Source organism: Doryrhamphus excisus, chromosome 11 (genome assembly GCF_030265055.1).
Source record: "Doryrhamphus excisus isolate RoL2022-K1 chromosome 11, RoL_Dexc_1.0, whole genome shotgun sequence".
Taxonomy (NCBI): Eukaryota; Metazoa; Chordata; class Actinopteri; order Syngnathiformes; family Syngnathidae; genus Doryrhamphus; species Doryrhamphus excisus.
The window spans coordinates 19,026,467-19,051,599 of record NC_080476.1 but is presented as its reverse complement, the minus strand read 5'-3'; the positions used below and the strand labels follow the sequence as shown (position 1 = coordinate 19,051,599).

Here is a 25,133-nt window from a genome sequence, read left to right as displayed (position 1 = left end):
ATAACAATTTTTCATTATGAAGATATTTCAAGAAAACAACCTGACCGGGTCATTTTTGACCCACTTATGGAAGGTTGGGGTAGTAACACAAAAACTAAAATTTCTTAAAATGTATAAAAAATAAGTTAAAAATGTGAACGGCATGATATCAAAAATATGATTTTTGAGGAATACCTGGAATATGAAATTATTTTTAAAAAATTCATTACAAAGATATTTTAAGAAAACAACCTGACCGGGTCATTTTTGACCCACTTATGGAAGGTTGGGGTAGTAACACAAAAACTAAAATTTCTTAAAATTTCTTAAAATGTATAAAAGATAAGTTAAAAATGTGAACGGCATGATATCAAAAATAAAATTTTTCAGGAATACCTGGAATATGAAATGATAAAAAAAATTTCATTACGAAGATATTTCAAGAAAACAACCTGACCGGGTCATTTTTGACCCACTTATGGAAGGTTGGGGTAGTAACACAAAAACTAAAATTTCTTAAAATTTCTTAAAAATGTGAATGGCATGATATCAAAAACATGTTTTTTGAGGAATACCTGGAATATGAAATAACAATTTTTCATTATGAAGATATTTCAAGAAAACAACCTGACCGGGTCATTTTTGACCCACTTATGGAAGGTTGGGGTAGTAACACAAAAACTAAAATTTCTTAAAATGTATAAAAAATAAGTTAAAAATGTGAACGGCATGATATCAAAAATATGATTTTTGAGGAATACCTGGAATATGAAATTATTTTTAAAAAATTCATTACAAAGATATTTTAAGAAAACAACCTGACCGGGTCATTTTTGACCCACTTATGGAAGGTTGGGGTAGTAACACAAAAACTAAAATTTCTTAAAATTTCTTAAAATGTATAAAAGATAAGTTAAAAATGTGAACGGCATGATATCAAAAATAAAATTTTTCAGGAATACCTGGAATATGAAATGATAAAAAAAATTTCATTACGAAGATATTTCAAGAAAACAACCTGACCGGGTCATTTTTGACCCACTTATGGAAGGTTGGGGTAGTAACACAAAAACTAAAATTTCTTAAAATTTCTTAAAAATGTGAATGGCATGATATCAAAAACATGTTTTTTGAGGAATACCTGGAATATGAAATAACAATTTTTCATTATGAAGATATTTCAAGAAAACAACCTGACCGGGTCATTTTTGACCCACTTATGGAAGGTTGGGGTAGTAACACAAAAACTAAAATTTCTTAAAATTTCTTAAAAATGCGAATGGCATGATATCAAAAACATGTTTTTTGAGGAATACCTGGAATATGAAATAACAATTTTTCATTATGAAGATATTTCAAGAAAACAACCTGACCGGGTCATTTTTGACCCACTTATGGAAGGTTGGGGTAGTAACACAAAAACTAAAATTTCTTAAAATGTATAAAAAATAAGTTAAAAATGTGAACGGCATGATATCAAAAATATGATTTTTGAGGAATACCTGGAATATGAAATTATTTTTAAAAAATTCATTACAAAGATATTTTAAGAAAACAACCTGACCGGGTCATTTTTGACCCACTTATGGAAGGTTGGGGTAGTAACACAAAAACCAAAATTTCTTAAAATTTCTTAAAATGTATAAAAAATAAGTTACAAATGTGAACGGCATGATATGAAAAACATGTTTTTTGAGGAATACCTGGAATATGAAATGATAAAAATTTTTAATTACAAAGATATTTCAAGAAAACAACCTGACCGGGTCATTTTTGACCCACTTATGGAAGGTTGGGGTAGTAACACAAAAACTAAAATTTCTTAAAATTTCTTAAAATGTATAAAAGATAAGTTAAAAATGTGAACGGCATGATATCAAAAATAAAAATTTTCAGGAATACCTGGAATATGAAATGATAAAAAAAATTTCATTACGAAGATATTTCAAGAAAACAACCTGACCGGGTCATTTTTGACCCACTTATGGAAGGTTGGGGTAGTAACACAAAAACTAAAATTTCTTAAAATTTCTTAAAAATGTGAATGGCATGATATCAAAAACATGTTTTTTGAGGAATACCTGGAATATGAAATAACAATTTTTCATTATGAAGATATTTCAAGAAAACAACCTGACCGGGTCATTTTTGACCCACTTATGGAAGGTTGGGGTAGTAACACAAAAACTAAAATTTCTTAAAATGTATAAAAAATAAGTTAAAAATGTGAACGGCATGATATCAAAAATATGATTTTTGAGGAATACCTGGAATATGAAATTATTTTTAAAAAATTCATTACAAAGATATTTTAAGAAAACAACCTGACCGGGTCATTTTTGACCCACTTATGGAAGGTTGGGGTAGTAACACAAAAACCAAAATTTCTTAAAATTTCTTAAAATGTATAAAAAATAAGTTACAAATGTGAACGGCATGATATGAAAAACATGTTTTTTGAGGAATACCTGGAATATGAAATGATAAAAAATTTTAATTACAAAGATATTTCAAGAAAACAACCTGACCGGGTCATTTTTGACCCACTTATGGAAGGTTGGGGTAGTAACACAAAAACTAAAATTTCTTAAAATGTATAAAAAATAAGTTAAAAATGTGAACGGCATGATATCAAAAATATGATTTTTGAGGAATACCTGGAATATGAAATTATTTTTAAAAAATTCATTACAAAGATATTTTAAGAAAACAACCTGACCGGGTCATTTTTGACCCACTTATGGAAGGTTGGGGTAGTAACACAAAAACTAAAATTTCTTAAAATTTCTTAAAAATGTGAATGGCATGATATCAAAAACATGTTTTTTGAGGAATACCTGGAATATGAAATGATAAAAAATTGTAATTACAAAGATATTTCAAGAAAACAACCTGACCGGGTCATTTTTGACCCACTTATGGAAGGTTGGGGTAGTAACACAAAAATCAAAATTTCTTAAAATTTCTTAAAATGTATAAAAAATAAGTTAAAAATGTGAACGACATGATATCAAAAACATGTTTTTTGAGGAATACCTGGAATATGAAATGATAAAAAATTTTAATTACAAAGATATTTCAAGAAAACAACCTGACCGGGTCATTTTTGACCCACTTATGGAAGGTTGGGGTAGTAACACAAAAACTAAAATTTCTTAAAATGTATAAAAGATAAGTTAAAAATGTGAACGGCATGATATAAAAAATATGATTTTTGAGGAATACCTGGAATATGAAATTATTTTTAAAAAATTCATTACAAAGATATTTTAAGAAAACAACCTGACTGGGTCATTTTTGACCCACTTATGGAAGGTTGGGGTAGTAACACAAAAACTAAAATTTCTTAAAATTTCTTAAAAATGTGAATGGCATGATATCAAAAACATGTTTTTTGAGGAATACCTGGAATATGAAATGATAACAATTTTTCATTACAAAGATATTTTAAGAAAACAACCTGACCGGGTCATTTTTGACCCACTTATGGAAGGTTGGGGTAGTAACACAAAAACTAAAATTTCTTAAAATTTCTTAAAAATGTGAATGGCATGATATCAAAAACATGTTTTTTGAGGAATACCTGGAATATGAAATGATAAAAAATTGTAATTACAAAGATATTTCAAGAAAACAACCTGACCGGGTCATTTTTGACCCACTTATGGAAGGTTGGGGTAGTAACACAAAAACTACAATTTCTTAAAATGTATAAAAGATAAGTTAAAAATGTGAACGGCATGATATGAAAAACATGTTTTTTGAGGAATACCTGGAATATGAAATGATAAAAAATTTTCATTACAAAGATATTTCAAGAAAACAACCTGACCGTGTCATTTTTGACCCACTTATGCATCTAAGGCAGGGGTCTTAAACTTTCATATCAAGGCGGGGGCCTCAAACTAGTGTCCTGCGGGCCACATTTGGCCCACGGGCTGCGTGTTTGAGACCCCTGGTGTACACACTAATCCCTCGTTTATCACGGCTTCATTGGTTCAATGTAATATTTTAACAGCGCATAGAATCCCCGTTTACGGCCTTCTAAATACCTTTAACATTATTAAAGCCCACTAGGCATGAAATAACACCCCTATAGTCATCTTTAAACGTGTATTCCCACAACATTGTGTAGTAGTAATATATATATAATAGCAAAAGATAAGAATTTAAGACATAAAAATGTGTGTTTCGATGACTGAGTCTGGTGCTTGTGTGTCACACCGAAGTGACCAGTGTAGAATAATACATTAAATATAAATAAAACTTAAAAATCTTTGGGAATACTTGGGAAAATTTTGGGAATACCCAACACCAGATGTAGGATTTAGGCTTTTCCTAACCAAGAAAACAACAACCAAAGTATTCCACCCTTTGCTCAGGTTTCAGAGGGAATGACCCCCAAGCTGTGGTGTGCAGGCCCCGTCCCGGGCACAGCCAGCAGTGATTGATTTTTTTTTTCTTTTTTTTTTTCTTTTTTTTTTTTTTTTACAAGCGATGTGCGGTGAAAACTAAGCCGTTGGGAATGTCGGCAATGATGCCTCCTTGTCCCTGAACGGGATCAGAGGCAACAAAACACGGAAAGATCATACAAACTCCAAAAGGCCAAACATCCACATAATTATAGCGTGCCGCTAAAGGAGGAAGTGACAGAGCCGCATGTTGTTATCTCCCGACTAACCCCCGGGGGGGGGGGACTTTACCTGCCAATCATCTCCCATCTCATTAGGAGGCCTCGCTAACCTTGAAAGCACCACCAGCAACCCAGACAAGACCGGACAGGTGACGCTAAAACGGCAGCTATCGTTAGCCGTGCGATCGGAGTCACAGCTGCTCCGAGCGACACACAAAGAAAAAGAAGAAGAAGAAGAAGGGAGGGGGGGAAAAAAAAGGCAGAAAATAACACACGGATCAGCTTTCAGTGGTCTTTGTGTCTCTGTTCAATGCCGAGCAAGACGAGGCTTTTCTCCGTGGAGAAAAGAGGCCGGCGTTCCGTGACGGCGAGACCACAGTATGGCTCCCGTGCATCCTAACTCCCTGGAAGTCCACCGACACGGGCCTGATTAACCCTTAAATCAGGGGTCTCAAACATGCGGCCCGCGGGCCAAATGTGGCCCACAGGACACTACTTTGAGGCCCGCGCAAGTTTGATACGGATGCTGTATGGTATCATGTACCCAGAAAAAAAATTATTACGTTTGATTAATGTTCATGTTAAAGGTTAAATAACTGTTAATAGTTATCCTCACTATCCGTGTGGAAGTGGTAAGTTTTTGGCGATTTTAGTTAAAAGGAAATAACTTGAAGGCTACCGTTTAGGTCGCTAGCGATCGAGTTTGCGAGTTAGCATGTGTCTCAAGACGCTGCCGCATCAGATTTTCAAAAAAATTTTTTTTTTATTAAAAACAGAAAAATTAATTTGGTTCTGATTTTCTACAATAAAAGCTCTGATAAAACATTCCACTGTTCTCAAATATCTTAATTTTTATTTTTCGGCACAAAATAAGATGAAAAATAAATAAATCAAGAATAAAGAAAATCAATCAATCAGTAATAAATAAATATAATAATAATAATAAAACGGCAAATAATAAAAAATAAGAAACCACATATAGTTGGTGGGTAGACAAATTATTTTTTTCAGATTAAAATGAACAAAGCATTATTAGAGCCCTGTAGACATGACAAAACACGACTATAGTCACATTTATACTTTTTTATTTACAACATATTGCGCAACTGCAGCGTCTTGAGACACATGCTAACTCGCAAACTAGACAGCTAGCGACCTAAACGGTAGCCTTCAAGTTATTTCCTTTCAACTTAAATCGCCAAAAACTTACCACTTCCACACGGATAGGGAGGATAACTATTAACAGTTATTTAACCTTTAACATGAACATTAATCAAACGTAATAATTTTTTTCTGGGTACATGATACCATACGGGGGCCCTCAAAGTAGTGTCCTGCGGGCCACATTTGGCCCGCGGGCCGCGTGTTTGAGACCCCTGATTTACAACATATTGCGCAACTGCAGCGTCTTGACACACATGCTAACTCGCAAACTAGACAGCTAGCGACCTAAACGGTAGCCTTCAAGTTATTTCCTTTAAACTTAAATAGCCAAAAACTTACCACTTCCACACGGATAGGGAGGATAACTATTAACAGTTATTTACGTAATAATTTTTTTACGTAATAATTTTTTTCTGGGTACATGATACCATACGGGGGCCCTCAAACTAGTGTCCTGCGGGCCACATTTGGCCCGCGGGCCGCGTGTTTGAGACCCAAACAAACAAAACAATGAAAAAAGTTGTACGTCTTGGAAAATCAGGTTGGTCATAATTAAGAGAAGAGTCGTTTTTATAAGAATAAACTCAAAATAAAAAAATTAAAAAGTAAAAAAAATATTTATAAAAAAATACATAAATAAATAAATAGGGAGGATAACTATTAACAGTTATTTAACATGAACATTAATCAAAATTAATAATTTTTTCATTTTTACATTAAACTGTTTAACCTTTTTAGATTCTAAAAACCAAAAGCTACATAAGTTATTTTTCTGTAGGTTCCAATCCTAAGTCAGGAAAAAAAAAAAAGAATAATTACAATGTAACATGGCTTCCATCTTTGGGATTCCAAGTTCCAGGAATAATTTGGTTTTCAGTTGATAAAAAAAAAAACGGGGGAAGACGGAAGGAAATCTGGAGAGCCAATGAAATGCTTGGATGCGGTTGCCAGTTATAATTACCCCGCCAGCGAAGAAGAAGACCAAGTTCTGCTTTTGGACCACAATGCCAGTCCCCACGGTCTTGGTATGCCAGGAACGCCCTGATATGTCTGGTTTTTTCTGTCGTTGGTTTCAGGCTGTCCTAAAGTATCAGCGGCAGGGATAGAAAGGCCGGGTAGTCCCAGTATTCCCAGTAGTCCCAGTGGTGTTTTATGGAGGGCCACCTACTGTAAAACTTATCGTTTTTTCCAAAAAAAAAAAAATCCAAATCCTTGAGAATGCATCTGGCAACCAAGAAGCTACTTTTTAGATTAAAAACTCTAAATTTATTCATTCATTCATTTTCTACTGCTTTTCCTCACGAGGGTCGAGTTTAGTAAGATACAAAAATCTTGAGAATGCATCTGGCAACCAAGAAGCTACTTTTTTTTATTAAAAACTCTAAATTCATTCATTAATTCATTCATTTTCTAGCGCTTTTCCTCACGAGGGTTGAGTTTAGTAAGATACAACAATCTTGAGAATGCATCTGGCAACCGAGAAGCTACTTTTTAGATTAAAAACTCTAAATTCATTCATTCATTTTCTACCGCTTTTCCTCACGAGGGTCGAGTTTAGTAAGATACAAAAATCTTGAGAATGCATCTGGCAACCAAGAAGCTACTTTTTACATTAAAAACTCTATATTCATTCATTCATTTTCTACCGCTTTTCCTCACGAGGGTCGAGTTTAGTAAGATACAAAAATCTTGAGAATGCATCTGGCAACCAAGAAGCTACTTTTTTATTAAAAACTCTAAATTCATTCATTCATTCATTTTCTACTGCTTTTCCTCACCAGGGTCGAGTTTACTAAGATACAAAAGTCTTGAGAATGCACCTGGCAACCAAGACGCTACTTTTTTTGATTAAAAACTCTAAATTCATTCATTCATTCATTCATTTTTTACCGCTTTTCCTCACGAGGGTCGAGTTTAGTAAGATATAAAAATCTTGAGAATGCATCTGGCAACCGAGAAGCTACTTTTTTGATTAAAAACTCTAAATTCATTCATTCATTTTCTACCGCTTTTCCTCACGAGGGTCGAGTTTAGTAAGATACAAAAATCTTGAGAATGCGTCTGGCAACCGAGCAGCTACTTTTTAGATTAAAAACTCTAAATTCATTCATTCATTTTCTACCGCTTTTCCTCACGAGGGTCGAGTTTAGTAAAATACAAAAATCTTGAGAATGCATCTGGCAACCGAGAAGCTACTTTTTTTTATTAAAAACTCTAAATTCATTCATTCATTCATTTTCTACTGCTTTTCCTCACAAGGGTCGAGTTTAGTAAGATACAAAAATCTTGAGAATGCATCTGGCAACCAAGAAGCTACTTTTTTTTATTAAAAACTCTAAATTCATTCATTAATTCATTCATTTTCTAGCGCTTTTCCTCACGAGGGTTGAGTTTAGTAAGATACAACAATCTTGAGAATGCATCTGGCAACCAAGAAGCTACTTTTTTGATTAAAAACTCTAAATTCATTAATTCATTCATTTTCTACCGCTTTTCCTCACGAGGGTCGAGTTTAGTAAGATACAAAAATTTTGAGAATGCATCTGGCAACCAAGAAGCTACTCTTTACATTAAAAACTCTAAATTCATTCATTCATTTTCTACCGCTTTTCCTCACGAGGGTCGAGTATAGTAAAATACAAACATCTTGAGAATGCATCTGGCAACCAAAAAGCTACTTTTTTGATTAAAAACTCTAAATTCATTCATTTTCTACCGCTTTTCCTCACGAGGGTCGAGTTTAGTAAGATACAAAAATCTTGAGAATGCATCTGGCAACCAAACAGCTACTTTTTTATTAAAAACTCTAAATTCATTCATTCATTCATTCATTTTCTACCGCTTTTCCTCACGAGGGTCGAGTTTAGTAAGATACAAAAATCTTGAGAATGCATCTGGCAACCAATAAGCTACTTTTTTTTTATTAAAAACTCTAAATTCATTCATTCATTCATTTTCTACCGCTTTTCCTCACGAGGGTCGAGTTTACTAAGATACAAAAATCTTGAGAATGCATCTGGCAACCAATAAGCTACTTTTTTAAATTAAAAACTCTAAATTCATTCATTTTCTACTGCTTTTCCTCACGAGGGTCGAGTTTAGTAAGATACAAAAATCTTGAGAATGCATCTGGCAACCAAGAAGCTACTTTTTACATTAAAAACTCTAAATTCATTCATTCATTTTCTACCGCTTTTCCACACGAGGGTCGAGTTTAGTAAGATACAAAAATCTTGAGAATGCATGTGGCAACCAAAAAGCTACTTTTTTGATTAAAAACTCTAAATTCATTCATTCATTTTCTACCGCTTTTCCTCACGAGGGTCAAGTTTAGTAAGATACAAAAATTTTGAGAATGCATCTGGCAACCGGAAACCGGAATACCCGAAGAAAACCCACGCATGCACGGGGAGAACATGCAAACTCCACACAGAGATGGCCGAGGGTGGAATTGAACCCTCGACTCCTAGCTGTGAGGTCTGCGCGCTAACCACTAGACCACCATGCCGCCCCCTTCAACTTTAAATTTTCATATTGTTTTTCATTAATTTTCATTGAGGAAAAACATTTTCCCCAAACTAATTTTTCCCCCCCCAATTTTTTTTTCCTTATTTTGGCTACTAAAAAAAAAATTTTTTTTCCAATTTTTTTCCTGTAAATTTTTTTCTGGTATTTTTTCCCCATGTTAATGTTATGACTATTATGACTATTATGCTACTGAAATGACATTATCTTTCCTTAAAATATTGCATAATATCATCATTCATTCATTTTTCTACCGCTTTTTCCTCACGAGGGTCACGGGGGGGTGATTTTCATATTTTCATATTTTTTTCATTAATTTTCATTGAGAAAAACATTTTCCCCAAACTAATTTTTCCCCCCCAAATTTGTTTTTTTTCCCCATATTTTGGCTACTAAAAAAAAAAAAAAAATCATAGATTTTCCAAATTTTTTTCCTGTAAATTTTCTTCTGGTATTTTTTTCTCCATAATATGTTGACTTTACTCTTGGAACTTTGCAACATTTCCCCTCAACTAAATTTTTGGAAACTGCAGGAATGAAGAATGAAAGTGCTGCGTCTGGCAACCCGATGATAGTTGAACTGTGTTAAAAGCTCTGCAGATCAAGCTAGCGTACGGCAAACCCATTCGGCTTACAAGGCTGTTTTTTTTTTAACACAAAAGAACCGGCATACTTTCTATTTTGAAAATAAATGGGAATTATGGGATGCGGCCTCCGAAGGGACATTTTGGATATCATCCAGTTCGGAAACAAAGACACTATAGTCCGACCTGATCACCACAGAGACCAAACTGGGCTCTTTTATTGTCCGTGATCTCTGGGGCACATGGACTTGCTACTCTGTCAGTCAGCTGGATTTGTTGCTGACGGCTTATTGGCTCGTCGAATTCTGCTAGTCACTATCGGCATGGCAACATGTTATACATATTGCGCAACTGCAGGGTCTTTAGCCACATGCTAACTCGCAAACTAGAGCGCTAGCGACCTAAACGGTAGCCTTCGAGTTATTTCCTTTCAACTTAAATCGCCAAAAAACTTACCACTTCCACACGGATAGGGAGGATAACTATTAACAGTTATTTAACCTTTAACATGAACATTAATCAAACGTAATATTTTTTTATCTGGGTACATGATACCATACGGGGGCCCTCAAAGTAGTGTCCTGCGGGCCACATTGGGCCCGCGGGCCGCGTGTTTGAGACCCCTGATTTACAACATATTGCGCAACTGCAGCGTCTCGACACACATGCTAACTCGCAAACTAGAGAGCTAGCGACCTAAACGGTAGCCTTCGAGTTATTTCCTTTCAACTTAAATCGCCAAAAAACTTACCACTTCCACACGGATAGGGAGGATAACTATTAACAGTTATTTAACCTTTAACATGAACATTAATCAAACGTAATCATTTTTTATCTGGGTACATGATACCATACGGGGGCCTCAAAGTAGTGTCGGCCCGCAGGCCGCGTGTTTGAGACCCCTGATTTACAACATATTGCGCAACTGCAGCGTCTTGACACACATGCTAACTCGCAAACTAGAGAGCTAGCGACCTAAACGGTAGCCTTCAAGTTATTTCCTTTCAACTTAAATCGGCAAAAACTTACCACTTCCACATGGATAGGGAGGATAACTATTAACAGTTATTTACGTAATAATTTTTTTACGTAATAATAATTTTTTTCTGGGTACATGATACCATACGGGGGCCTTCAAACTAGTGTCCTGCGGGCCACATTTGGCCCGCGGGCCGCGTGTTTGAGACCCAAAGAAACAAAACAATGAAAAAAGTTGTACGTCTTGGAAAATCAGGTTGGTCATAATTAAGAGAAGAGTCGTTTTTATAAGAATAAACTCAAAATAAAAAAATAAAAAAAAAATAAAAAATTATTTATAAAAAAATACATAAATAAATAAAAAATTAAAAAAATATATTTAAAATTTTTATTTATAAATGTATTTTGTGGTTGTTGTTTTATCAGAGATCCGGGCACAGTTGGTGGAGCAACAGAAATGCATGGACCAGCAGACGGAGATGAGGGTCCAGCTGCTGCAGGACCTTCAGGATTTCTTCAGGAAGAAGGCAGAGATCGAAATGGAATATTCCCGAAACCTGGAAAAACTGGCCGAACGCTTCATGGCCAAGACTCGCAGCACCAAGGACCACCAGCAGTACAAGTAGGTCGACTGCTGCTTTTGTTTACGTTGTCACAGTTAAGTGTGGGGTACACTTTTTTTTTTTTAGACGAAACGGCAACATATAACACACACCAACATATTTCATGGTCTGCCACATAATTAGGGAAGAGTCGTTTTTATAAGAATAAACTCAAAATAAAAAAAAAATTAAAAAAAATGTTATTTTAGCTTCTGTTGTATCATGAAAAACAAACAAAACAGTTGTACGTCTTGGAAAATTAGGTTGGTCATAATTAAGAGAAGAGTCTTTTTATAAGAATAAACTCATAATAAAAAAATGAAAAAAATTAAAAAAAAATTTTAACATAAAAAATAAAAAAATTAAAAGAAATAAAATAACAAAAAAAATATTTTTAGCATCTGTTGTATCATCAAAAACAAACAAAACAGTTGTACGTCTTGGAAAATCAGGTTGGTCATAATTAAAAGAAGAGTCTTTTTATAAGAATAAACTCATAATAAAAAAATAAAAAAATAAAAAACAATTAAAAAAAATTTTAAACATAAAAAATAAAAAAATTAAAAGAAATGAAATAACAAAAAAAATATTTTTAACATCTGTCGTATCATGAAAAACAAACAAAACAGTTGTACGTCTTGGAAAATCAGGTTGGTCATAATTAAGAGAAGAGTCTTTTTATAAGAATAAACTCATAATAAAAAAAAAATAATAAAAAAAAAAATAAATTTAAACATAAAAAATAAAAAATTAAAAGAAATAAAATAACAAAAAAATATATTTTTAACATCTGTTGTATCATGAAAAACAAACAAAACAATGAATAAAATTGTACGTCTTGGAAAATCAGGTTGGTCATAGTTAAGAGAAGAGTCGTTTTATAAGAATAAACTCAAAATAAAAAACTAAAAAAATTTAAAAAATTAAAAATAAATAAAAAAAATTAAAAGAAATAAAATAACAAAAAAAATATTTTTAACATCTGTTGTATCATGAAAAACAAACAAAAGAATGAATAAAGTTGTAAAATCTTGGAAAATCAGGTTGGTCATAATTAAGAGAAGAGTCGTTTTTATAAGAATAAACTCAAAATAAAAAAAAATTAAAAATATATATATATTTAACATCTGTTGTATCATGAAAAACAAACAAAACAATGAATAAAGTTGTACGTCTTGGAAAATCAGGTTGGTCATAATTAAGAGAAGAGTCGTTTTTATAACAAACTCAAAAATTAAAAATAAATGTAAAATTTGTTTTACAAAAATAAAATAACAAAAAAATGTTATTTTTAACATCTGTTGTATCATGAAACAAACAAAACAATAAATAAAGTTATACGTCTTGGAAAATCAGGTTGGTCATAATTAAGAGAAGAGTCGTTTTATAAGAATAAACTCAAAATAAAAAAAATTTAAAAAAATAAAATAACAAAAAAAATGTTATTTTTAACATCTTTTGTATCATGAAAAACAAACCAAACAATGAATAAAGTTGTACGTCTTGGAAAATCAGGTTGGTCATAGTTAAGTCGTTTTTATAAGAATAAACTCAAAATAAACATTTTTAAAAAATACAAAAATAAATAAAATAACAAAAATGTTATTTTTAACATCTGTTGTATCATGAAAAACAAACAAAACAATAAATAAAGTTGTATGTTTTGGAAAATCAGGTTGGTCATAATTAAGAGTCGTTTTTATGAGAATAAACTCAAAATAAAAAAATGTAAAAAATTTTTAAAAAATAAATAAAATAACAAAAAAAATGTATTTTTAACATCTGTTGTATTATGAAAAACAAACAAAACAATGAATAAAGTTGTATGTTTTGGAAAATCAGGTTGGTCATAATTAAGAGTCGTTTTTATGAGAATAGACTCAAAATAAAAAAATGTAAAAAATTTTTTTTAAAATAAATAAAATAACAAAAATATGTTATTTTTAACATCTGTTGTATTATGAAAAACAAACAAAACAATAAGTAAAGTTGTACGTTTTGGAAAATCAGGTTGGTCATAATTAAGAGTCGTTTTTATAAGAATAAACTCAAAATAAAAAAAATGTTATTTTTAATCTTATTTTAGGAAAAATAGTCCTTTTTAGTAGCATGGAATTGAAATATAAAATAAAAAATAATCTATTTTCTAAAAGCCGTAATATGAGAAACAAAATGTTGGAATCTTTGGTGAAAAAGTGATATTATAGGAATAAAGTCATCATATGCAAATGAGGTCATAATATGAAAAGAAAATTAAATGGAAAATTAAAAATGTACTATTTGGAAAATAAAAAAAAACAGAATAAATGTAAAAAAAAAACTAATTATTCAAGAATAAAAAAAATATTTAGACAAAATTTAAACAAAATAATTTTTTTTTAATATTATGATCATAAAGAACGCCGTAATAATTGTTTTCCTTTTTATTTTTGTATCGTCTCCTCCCTCACATGACCCACTTCCCACTAATGAATAGCGCTTGTTAAAAACTGCAGACATTAGCATAATATAATTTAAAAAATAAAATGTATCCTCCGCTCACTTCCTGTAAATACACGATGCTCGCTGGATGCTAAATCGCTCCAATTGCTGCAGCATCTGGTGTTGCCCGGTGGATGAGTGTTTTTTTATGGCACGGTTCATACTCCCAGGAGCATACTTCTTAAACAAATACAAGAAGTTGAAATAACATTAAAAAAATTTAAAAAAAGCACAAGTACAGTAAAACCTTTATGATCACGTTCTCCGACATGTTTTTCTTGGACAGATTGGACACCGAATGTTAAAATAGAACCACAATGACCAGTTCAATTTCTGGGTAATTAGTCTAGACAAGCAGCACTCTGTTGAGGGGGCGCCCCTGCTGGGGCCCCCCGTCATCGGAGGTGAAATAACACACTTGAAGTCAAAATATGGAATATTGATTCTTCAGTTGGACAATTCTGTTCTTGTTCTCGGTATTATTCCATGTGGACTCCGCGTCTGAATAAAACTCGCTAAATGTACTGCAAAAAAAAAAGGCCAGTAAGGATAATTCATAATGCCGCCTACAGGGAAGAAGTACATTAGAAACACTTCTATGCTAGGACTATGTTATGCTAGCCATAGCATTTCAGTATGTGGAATCAAACTATGGAATGGATGGAGTAAGGGAATCAAACAATGCACAACGATGAGCCAATTCAAGAAACAATACAAGCAGTTGATGTTTGCTAAATACAAGGATGAAGAGTCTTGAACCACTTTAAATTAAATTAAATTAATGTCCTGAGTTTAAATGAAATTAAATTAAATTAATGTCCTGAGTTTAAATTAAATTTAAATTAAATTAATGTCCTGAGTTTAATTTAATTTAATTAATGTCCTGACTTTAATTTAATTTAATTGAATAACTCAGGACATTAATTAAATTAAAATAAAATAAATTAATGTCCGGAGTTGAATTTAATTTAATTTAATTTAATAACTCAGGACATTAATTAAATTAAATTAAATTAATGTCCTGAGTTTAATTTAAATTAATGTCCTGAGTTTAAATTAAATTTAATTAAATTTAAAGAATGTCCTGAGTTTAAATTAAATTGAAATTAAATTACTGTCGTGAGTTTAATTTAATTTAATGAATGTCCTGAGTTTAAATTAAATTTAAATTAAATTAATGTCCTGAGTTTAATTTAATTTAATAACTCAGGACATTCATTAAATTAAAATAAATTAATGTCCTGAGTTTAAATTAAATTTAAATTAAATTAATGTCCTGAGTTTATTTTAATTAAATAAAATTAATGTCCTCAGTTTAAATTAAATTTAAATTAAGTTAATGTCCTGAGTTTAAATTAAATTTAAATTAAATTAATGTCCTGAGTTTAAATTAAATTTAAATTAAATTAATGTCCTGAGTTTAAATTAATTAAATTAATGTCCTGAGTTTAAATTAAATTTAAATTTAATTAATGTCCTGAGTTTAAATTAATTTAATTAATGTCCTGAGTTTAAATTAAATTTAAATTAAATTAAATTGATGTCCTGAGTTAAAATTAATTTAATTAAATTAATGTCCTGAGTTTAAATTAATTTAATTTAATGAATGTCCTGAGTTTAAATTAAAATTTTAAATTAAATTAATATACTGAGTTTAATTTAATTTAATTATTTAAAAAAAAACTTAAACTGTATTATGGAAAGCAGGAAGTGAACAAATGTAACAGTTACTGATTGTAAAAGTATGGTCATGTATGGTCATATCACCTCGTACTTTGGTACGGTACGTGACAAAAAAAACTAAAAAAAAATTTTTTTTAACTATATTTGGAAAGCAGGAAGTGAACAAATGTAACAGTTACAATTAAATTAAATTAAAACTATAAAACTATATTAAGAAAGCAGGAAGTGAACAAATGTAACAGTTACTGATTGTAAAAGTACCAGATGGAGGGGTAGGATTTAATAAGCTTTGCTTCTTCCTACTCCTTTCGGACATGTGGAACTGGGAACTGATTATGGGAATCAAACCATAATAAATTATTAGGACTTCATTTGGGGTTAAAAACCTGGAAACGAAATGTTGGTTCCTGTCGTTTAATGAGCGACATTATCATGGAGCCACTAGAGGACTTGGATAAGATCTCATGTTTCAGTATCCTGCAGAGGGATGTGGCAATCCTTTACTTCCACCCCCCCCCCCCCACACCCCCCCATTCTATCTATCAGTCTGTCTGACCCAGTTCCTGCTCAAGCCGAGGAGGAAATGATGACATTGGGATATTTTCCTGGTATTATTATGTGTGGTGAGCAACTCCCAGTGTTGTCATCCTGTGTGAAATATGATCATAGATAGAAATACATAATGTTCATACCAAGTGTGGATGCTAATTTATGGTCATTATCTCAGACCTTCATTGGATTGGCTTCAATTTGGGGACCCAGTTGAAGGATATTATTTAAAAATAATAATTATAGACTATTTAAAAAAAAGCTCTAGAAAATGTTTATGAAGGGATCCCCTCTCTAATATCTCCACATAGCCAGATGCAGTTTGACGCCCCTGGACAAACCGAAGCTCCATTGTTCCATTGAATAAAAAAAGCACCCCAAGATCATGATGGTGCCCCTTCCACTGTGCTTCCACACTGCTGTGTGGAAAACGTCTAGTTGTCTATAGTCGTCCATAGTCATCGCTAGTCGCGCTAGTCATGCTAGTCGTCCATAGTCGTCCATAGTCATCGCTAGTCGCGCTAGTCATGCTAGCCATGCTAGTCGTCCATAGTCGTGCTAGTCATGCTAGTCGTCCATAGTCGTGCTAGTCATGCTAGTCGTCCATAGTCGTGCTAGTCATGCTAGTCGTCCATAGTCGTGCTAGTCAAGCTAATCGTCCATCGTCGTGCTAGTCATGCTAGTCGTCCATAGTCATGCTAGTCGTCCATAGTCGTCCATAGTCGTGCTAGTCATGCTAGTCGTGCTAGTCGTGCTAGTCGTGCTAGTCATGCTAGTCGTCCATAGTCATGCTAGTCATGCTAGTCGTCCATAGTCGTGCTAGTCATGCTAGTCGTCCATAGTTGTGCTAGTCATGCTAGTCGTGCTAGTCGTGCTAGTCATGCTAGTCGTCCATAGTCGTGTTAGTCATGCTAGTCGTCCATAGTCGTGCTAGTCAAGCTAATCGTCCATCGTCGTGCTAGTCGTCCATAGTCGTCCATAGTCGTGCTAGTCATGCTAGTCGTGCTAGTCGTGCTAGTCGCCCATAGTCATGCTAGTCATGCTAGTCGTCCATAGTCGTGCTAGTCATGCTAGTCGTCCATAGTCGTGCTAGTCATGCTAGTCGTGCTAGTCATGCTAGTCATGCTAGTCGTCCATAGTCGTCCATAGTCATGCTAGTCGTCCATAGTCGTCCATAGTCATGCTAGTCGTCCATAGTCGTGTTAGTCATGATAGTCATGCTAGTCGTCCATAGTCGTCGCTAGTCGTGCTAGTCATGCTAGTCGTCGCTAGTTGTGCTAGTTGTGCTAGTTGTGCTAGTCGTGCTAGTCGTCCATAGTCGTGCTAATCGTCCATAGTCTTTCTAGTCATGCTAATTGTCCGTAGTCGTGCTAGTCGTGCTAGTCGTGTTAGTCATGCTAGTCGTCCATAGTCGTGCTAGTCGTGTTAGTCATGCTAGTCATGCTAGTCATGCTAGTCGTCCATAGTCGTGCTAGTCACGCTAGTCGTCCATAGTCGCGTTGGTCACGCTAGTCATGCTAGTCGCCCATAGTCGTGCTAGTCATGCTAGTCGTCCATAGTCGCGTTAGTCATGCTAGTCATCCATAGTCATGCTAGTCATCCATAGTCGTCCATAGTCACGCTAGTCGTCCATAGTCGTGCTAGTCACGCTAGTCGTCCATAGTCGCGCCAGTCGTCCATAGTCATCCATAGTCGTGCTAGTCACGCTAGTTGTGCTAATCGTTCTAGTCGTCCATGGTCGTGCTAGTCATGCTAATCGTGTGTGGCCACATGGACATTAAACATGGGTATGGTTCCTGCTGGTCCATCATACAGGAAGGACTTAGTTGCTCTTTGACTGAGGTGTCTGTGATGTAGTCCAGTATTCTGTTTTTCTATTTAGCTTTAGCTTCTCTCCCTTTGCACGTGGCTAGCTGGACCACGCATCACCAGTACATCCATCTTCCCGGGCTTGGAATTTCCATCCTGTTTTTCCAGTTTTTCAGCGAACATCGTTTATTTATCGCTTCTCCAGGAATGTCGACTTTTTTGCCCTGGCAGCTAAATGCTAACTGCGAGGTTGAGGTCAAGGCCGGGGTCACTTGCCAAGTTCTGGGTTTTTCACCTGTTGTGTTGACAAGAGCCGTGTCTGCTAAACGGCCCCCGTGGGGGCAAGAGCAGAGGCGATTCTCCATATGGTTCCTGTAAGACCTGACCCCAGACCCAGTCTTAAAACATTCTCACTCCTATGTTGCTGTCATGGATGACTCCCATAGTCTGTCTTCTAGGAGAGGATATTAAGAGTATTTAAGGCGTGCTTGTGGTCGCCCGCATGGGTTCTGCCCCAGAAATGTCATGGACTACAAATGTGTCACACTTAGAAAGTGTTGACCTTGAAAACTAGGCAGGACTTGTAGGCCTGGAACCGATGGTATCTGGGCCATTGAACACCAAGGGAGGTCTATGACACGTTCCTGCTGTTGGCCTTCTTATTTTGTCATCCTGCTCATTGAAAAGCTGCTACAAACTACCAGTAATTACCATGTTTTGGTTGTTTGTTTGGTTGTTTTTTTGCTAGTGGCGCTAGTCGTCCATAGTCGTGCTAGTCGTCCATAGTCGCGCTAGTTGTCCATAGTCGCGCTAGTTGTCCATAGTCGCGCTAGTTGTGCTAGTTGCGCTAGTTGCGCTAGTCGTCCATAGTCGCGCTAGTCGTCCATAGTCACGCTAGTTGTGCTAGTTGCGCTCGTCGTCCATAGTTGCGCTAGTGGTGCTAGTCGTCCATAGTCATGCTAGTCGTCCATAGTTGCGCTAGTGGCGCTAGTTGCGCTAGTGGCGCTAGTTGCGCTAGTTGCGCTAGTTGCGCTAGTGGCGCTAGTGGCGCTAGTGGCGCTAGTGGCGCTAGTCGTCCATAGTCATCCATAGTCGTGCTAGTTGTCCATAGTTGCGCTCGTCGTCCATAGTTGCGCTAGTGGTGCTAGTTGTCCATAGTCGCGCTAGTCCTCCATAGTCGCGCTAGTCGTCCATAGTCGCGCTAGTCGTCCATAATGGCGCTAGTCGTCCATAATGGCGCTAGTCGTCCATAGTCGCGCTTGTCGCACTCGTCGTCCATAGTCGCGCTAGTCGTCCATAGTCGTGCTAGTTGTGCTAGTTGTCCATAGTCGCGCTTGTCGCACTCGTCGTCCATAGTCGCGCTAGTCGTGCTCGTCGTCCATAGTCACGCTAGTCATTCATAGTCACGCTAGTCATGCTCGTCGCGCTAGTTGCGCTAGTCGTCCATAGTCGCGCTAGTCGTCCATAATCGCGCTAGTCGTCCTTAGTCGCGCTAGTCATGCTCGTCGCGCTAGTTGCGCTAGTCGTCCATAGTCGCGCTAGTCGTCCATAGTCGCGCTAGTCGTCCATAATCGCGCTAGTCGTCTATAGTCGCGCTAGTCGTCTATAGTCGCGCTAGCCGTCCATAGTCGTGCTAGTCGCCCATAGTCGCGCTAGTCGTGCTCGTCGTCCATAGTGGTCCATAGTCATGCTAGTCCATAGTCACGCTAGTCATGCTCGTCGCGCTAGTCGCCCATAGTCGTGCTAGTCGTCCATAGTCGCGCTAGTCGTGCTCGTCGTCCATAGTGGTCCATAGTCATGCTAGTCCATAGTCACGCTAGTCATGCTCGTCGCGCTAGTCGTCCATAGTCGCGCTAGTCGTCCATAGTTGTCCTTATAAATGCCTACCCCTTTTTTTCTTGTTTTCCCCTGTTATTATTATCTTTGTAATATTATTATTGTTATTATGATTATCATTATTGTTATAATCTTTATCATTATTATTGTTATTATTATCACCATTATTATAATCATCATGAAAATTACCATTTTCATCATTATAGTTGTAACATTTTTTTTTTTTTCCCAGACTTGATTGCCTCCTGTCGAGTACTGTATCATTCCATCAGTTGTTTTCTGTTCTGAATGGAACCTTCCTCTTCCCCTTAGAAAAGACCAGAACCTGTTGTCCCCCGTCAACTGCTGGTACCTGCTCCTGAACCAGGTGAGGAGGGAGAGCAAGGACCACGCCACCCTGAGTGACATCTACCTCAACAACGTCATCATGAGGTTCATGCAGGTCAGCGAGGACTCCACGCGACTACTGAAGAAGGTGAGGATTTCTTGACAATACACTACAGATGCATAATGCAGAATATGGACCGTCTGTCTTTATTTCTGCCTCTTAAGTCCTGCAAGCCATAAGTCATAAACCTTTAACCCCCCCCCCCCCCCCCCCCCCTTGTTGAGGTAAGGTTCTTTCATTCGAGTTCACAGAAACAGGAAGCCGCTGCTCCCATTTCCTGTTGGTGTTTAAATTGCCCTTCCTGTTTGTATACATTAGATGCTACGGAAGGTTAGGCTAGGCTAAATTAGCGGTTAGTTCAAGTTAAAATAATTTATTATTATTTATAATTTATTATTCAAATAATTTGACTAAATTAAGAAAAAAATATAAATTAAAAAAAATAAAAAATAATATATAAATATTATAACTTCTAGTTGTTTAAACAATATTAAGACAAAAAATAATTTGACTAAATTAAGAAAAAAAATTCTGTACCAAAATATGACTGTATTCCCATAATATTATAACCTCTAGTTGTTTAAAAAATATTAAAAAAAAATAATTTGACTAAATTAAGAAAAAAATATAAATAAAAAAATAAATAATAATATATAAATATTATAACTTCTAGTTGTTTAAACAATATTAAAACAAAAAAATAATTTGACTAAATTAAGAAAAGAAATTCTGTACCAAAATATGACTGTATTCCCATAATATTATAACCTCTAGTTGTTTAAAAAATATTAAGACAAAAAAATAATTTGACTAAATTAAGAAAATAATTTTCTGTCCCATAATATTATAACCTCTAGTTGTTTAAATAATATTAAAACAAAAAAATAATTTGACAAAATTAAGAAAAAAAAAATTCTGGACCCAAATTTTCCCCCAAATTTTTTGTTTTTTTTCACATAATTTCCAACTTTAATCCAACTTTAAAAACATAAGACCTGTGAATGTGCCACAGGCGAATATAAAAACAGCAAATGGCCCCCGGGCCGCACTTTGAACCCCCCCCCGCTGTAATTAAAGCCTCACCGAGTCTTTGATCCCAAGTGAGTCTCCTGAATAACGAGGCACTAGCAAGGCAGCATTTCCAGATGTTGGACTTTTGCGGCGGCAGCTGTCGTGTTGTCATCCTCGGGTTTCCTGTTTCCTGTGAAGACGTCGGCGTCGGCCATGTTGTCTTGACCCATTTCTTATTTTCTCTCCGCCATCAATTCTTCAAGGAAAAAAAAAACGTGCGTTTGTTTCTTTTTTTTCCCTGCCGAGCCAAGATGGAATCCCATGGAAGTACTTTACATTATTCATGATCCACCGGTGGCTGGTTCAACGCTGCCCTCCTTTATTTATTTATTTAAGTCACCTTCTGTAGGCTGCGGCCATCGGCTTCAACCTCGCAACCAAGGTTTTTACACTGTGGGGGGTGGGCGTCATGTCGTCATCTTTCTTGGAGAGGGGGGGGGGCGTATGTTACCGGGAAGACATGGTTTTAACCCCTCATTACCAGCTTCTATCCTTCCTTCCTTCCTTCCTTTTTTCGGTTTCCTTCCTTCTTTCTTTCCTTCCTTCTTTCCTTCCTTCTTTCCTTCCTTCCTTCCTTCCTTCTTTCCCCCCTTCTTTCCTTCTTTCCTCCCTTCTTTCTTCCCTTCTTTCCTCCCTTCTTTCCTTCCTTCTTTGCTTCTTTGCTTCCTTCCTTCTTTCCTTCCTTTTCCTTCCTTTTTTCGGTTTCCTTCCTTCTTTCCTTCCTTCCTTACTTCCTCCTTCCCTTCCTTCTTTCCTTCTTTCCTCCCTTCTTTGCTTCCTTCTTTGCTTCCGTCTTTGCTTCCGTCTTTGCTTCCTTCCTTCCTTCTTTGCTTCCTTCCTTCCTTCTTTGCTTCCTTCCATCCTTCCTTCCTTCTTTCCTCCCTTCTTTCCTTCCTTCCTTCCTTCTTTCTTTCTTTCCTCCCTTCTTTCCTCCTTTCCTCCCTTCTTTCCTCCTTTCCTCCCTTCTTTCCTTCATCCTTTCCTCCCTTCTTTCCTCCCTTCTTTCCTTCCTTCTTTCCTTCCTTCTTTGCTTCCTTCTTTGCTTCCTTCTTTCCTCCCTTCCTTCCTTCCTTTCTTCCTCCCTTCTTTCTTTCTTTCCTCCCTTCCTTCCTCCCTTCCTTTCTTCCTCCCTTCTTTCTTTCTTTCTTTCCTCCCTTCTTTCCTTCCTTCTTTCCTCCCTTCTTTCTTCCCTTATTTCTTCCCTTCTTTCCTCCCTTCTTTCCTTCCTTCTTTGCTTCCTTCCTTCCTTCCTTCCTTCCTTTTTTCGTTTTCCTTCCTTCTTTCTTTCTTTCCTTCCTTCCTTCTTTGCTTCCGTCTTTGCTTCCCTCTTTGCTTCCGTCTTTGCTTCCCTCTTTGCTTCCCTCTTTGCTTCCCTCTTTGCTTCCTTCCTTCCTTCTTTGCTTCCTTCCGTCCTTCCTTCCTTCTTTCCTCCTTTCTTTCCTTCCTTCCTTCTTTGCTTCCGTCTTTGCTTCCCTCTTTGCTTCCGTCTTTGCTTCCCTCTTTGCTTCCCTCTTTGCTTCCCTCTTTGCTTCCTTCCTTCCTTCTTTGCTTCCTTCCGTCCTTCCTTCCTTCTTTCCTCCTTTCTTTCCTTCCTTCCTTCTTTCCTCCCTTCTTTCCTTCCTTCCTTCTTTCTTTCTTTCTTTCCTTCCTTCTTTCCTTCCTTCCTTCTTTCTTTCTTTCCTCCCTTCTTTCCTCCTTTCCTCCCTTCTTTCCTTCATCCTTTCCTCCCTTCTTTCCTCCCTTCTTTCCTTCCTTCTTTCCTCCCTTCTTTCCTTCCTTCTTTGCTTCCTTCTTTCCTCCCTTCCTTCCTTCCTTCCTTCCTTCCTTTCTTCCTCCCTTCTTTCTTTCTTTCCTCCCTTCCTTCCTCCCTTCCTTTCTTCCTCCCTTCTTTCTTTCTTTCTTTCCTCCCTTCTTTCCTTCCTTCTTTCCTCCCTTCTTTCTTCCCTTATTTCTTCCCTTCTTTCCTTCCTTCTTTCCTTCCTTCCTTCCTTCCTTCTTTGCTTCCTTCTTTGCTTCTTTCCTTCTTTCCTCCCTTCCTTCCTTTCTTCCTTCTTTCCTCCCTTCTTTCTTTCCTTCTTTCCTCCCTTCTTTCTTTCTTTCCTCCCTTCCTTCCTTCCTAGCTCTATAATGGAGTTTCCCTTTTTCCAAGCCATGAGTCGTTCCAACAAGTCTTTTATTTTGGAAGAATGTGAAAAAAAAAAAAAGTTTTCTCAGATGTTGTGATGCTAGAAAGACGTCTCAGATGTTGTCAGCTCCTCAGATTAGACAAGAGCTTCAAGTTGGGGAATATTCCAGGATGATGATGGAGGCCATTTTACTCAGCACGCTTCCCTAATTCCAGACACCAGCCCGGATAAGAACGTAATCCACTTTGCGCCGTGTTGAAGTGGATCCTACGCCATGCATGCAGCTTTGGGAGGAAACGTGTCCTCAGCAACAATCACTGTCAATTTTTCACGATCCGAGTTGCACGATGTTCGATTTTAAAGGAACGCCTCTTTGCTCGACTTTGAACTTCCTGAAGATCTAACAGTGGAAAAATAAAAATTCTTGCAATTCCGACTCGTCTTAACGTTGTCATTAGCTTTTATTTCCTGTGTGTAATTCAATTATTTCCTCAAGTGGGAATGTGTTAAGTGATTCCCAGTATCGTTCTCATCGGTTTTCCCTTTTTTTCTTTTATTTTTCCAGAGCAAGGAAATCGCATTTCAGCTGCAGGAAGACTTAATGAAGGTCCTTAACGAGCTATACACAGTAAGTAGTAACGATTCCCCCTTTTTAATAGCATCAGAATGTTACATTTTCAAAGTGACACACTAAAAAAAAACATTCAAATCAGGGGTCTCAAACACGCGGCCCGCGGGCCAAATGTAGCACGCAGGACACTACTTACGCGGCCCGCGCAAGTTTGATATGGATGCTGTATGGTATCATGTACCCAGAAAAAATTATTACGTTTTTATTAATGTTCATGTTAAAGGTCAAATAACTGTTAATAGTTATCCTCACTATCCGTGTGGAAGTGGTAAGTTTTTGGCTATTTAAGTTTCAAGGAAATAACTTGAAGGCTAACCGTTTAGGTCGCTTGCGGTCTAGTTTGCGAGTTAGCATGTGGCTAAAGACGCTGCAGTTGCGCAATATGTTGTAAATAAAAAAAAAAGTATAAATGTGACTATAGTTGTGTTTTGTCATGTCTACAGGGCTCTAATAATTTTTTGTTAATTTTAATCTGAAAAAAATAATTTGTCTACCCACTATATAACTATATGTGGTTATTATTATTATTATTATTATTATATTTATTTATTTATTACTGATTGATTTTCTTTATTCTTGATTTATTTATTTGTGAAAAAAAAAAAAATTAAAAATAAAATAAAATTTGTAGAAAAATAAAAAATTAAGATATTTGAGAAATGCGGAAATTTTTATTATTTTTTTTTTTACAATAAAATTTTTTTTTTTCTGTTTTTAATAAAAAAAAATTTTTTTTTTGAAAATCTGATGCGGCCCAGTCTCGCCCAGACCCTAGCTCCAGTGGTTTGAGACCCCTGATTAAAATCATAAAAAGCATACTTAGAAAATGTTGTCTGTAAACCAAGACAACAAGGGTAATCGATGCGGTTCAGCCACGACTTTACCCGGTTTGACCCGTTTTCACCCCCGCCCCCCCTTGGTGGATAGACCCACGCCCACCCTGGTAAAGCGTTGCATCAGACATACAGAGTCCCAAAGTCTGCCACCAGCAGTGAAATAACAGGCCTGGTGTGTCTCTAAATAACGTCCATCTAAAAGAAGCAGCAGAGTCAACACTGCAGTGCCAGAATCCAGACCTCTAAATGAGGACCACA

At 35.9% G+C, this 25,133-nt stretch overlaps 1 protein-coding gene across 2 annotated transcripts in view; it reads left to right on the top strand.

Moving 5' to 3' along the window:
* The window catches only part of srgap1a (SLIT-ROBO Rho GTPase activating protein 1a), a 69,186-nt gene that overhangs the window by 10,378 nt on the left and 33,675 nt on the right, over positions 1 to 25,133 (top strand). For both annotated transcript variants that reach the window (XM_058087573.1, XM_058087572.1), the window contains exons 2-4: positions 11,290 to 11,485; positions 20,136 to 20,298; positions 23,974 to 24,036. In XM_058087573.1, the coding sequence (XP_057943556.1) occupies positions 11,290 to 11,485; positions 20,136 to 20,298; positions 23,974 to 24,036 (422 nt within the window). The remainder of the gene's footprint in view (positions 1 to 11,289; positions 11,486 to 20,135; positions 20,299 to 23,973; positions 24,037 to 25,133) is intronic.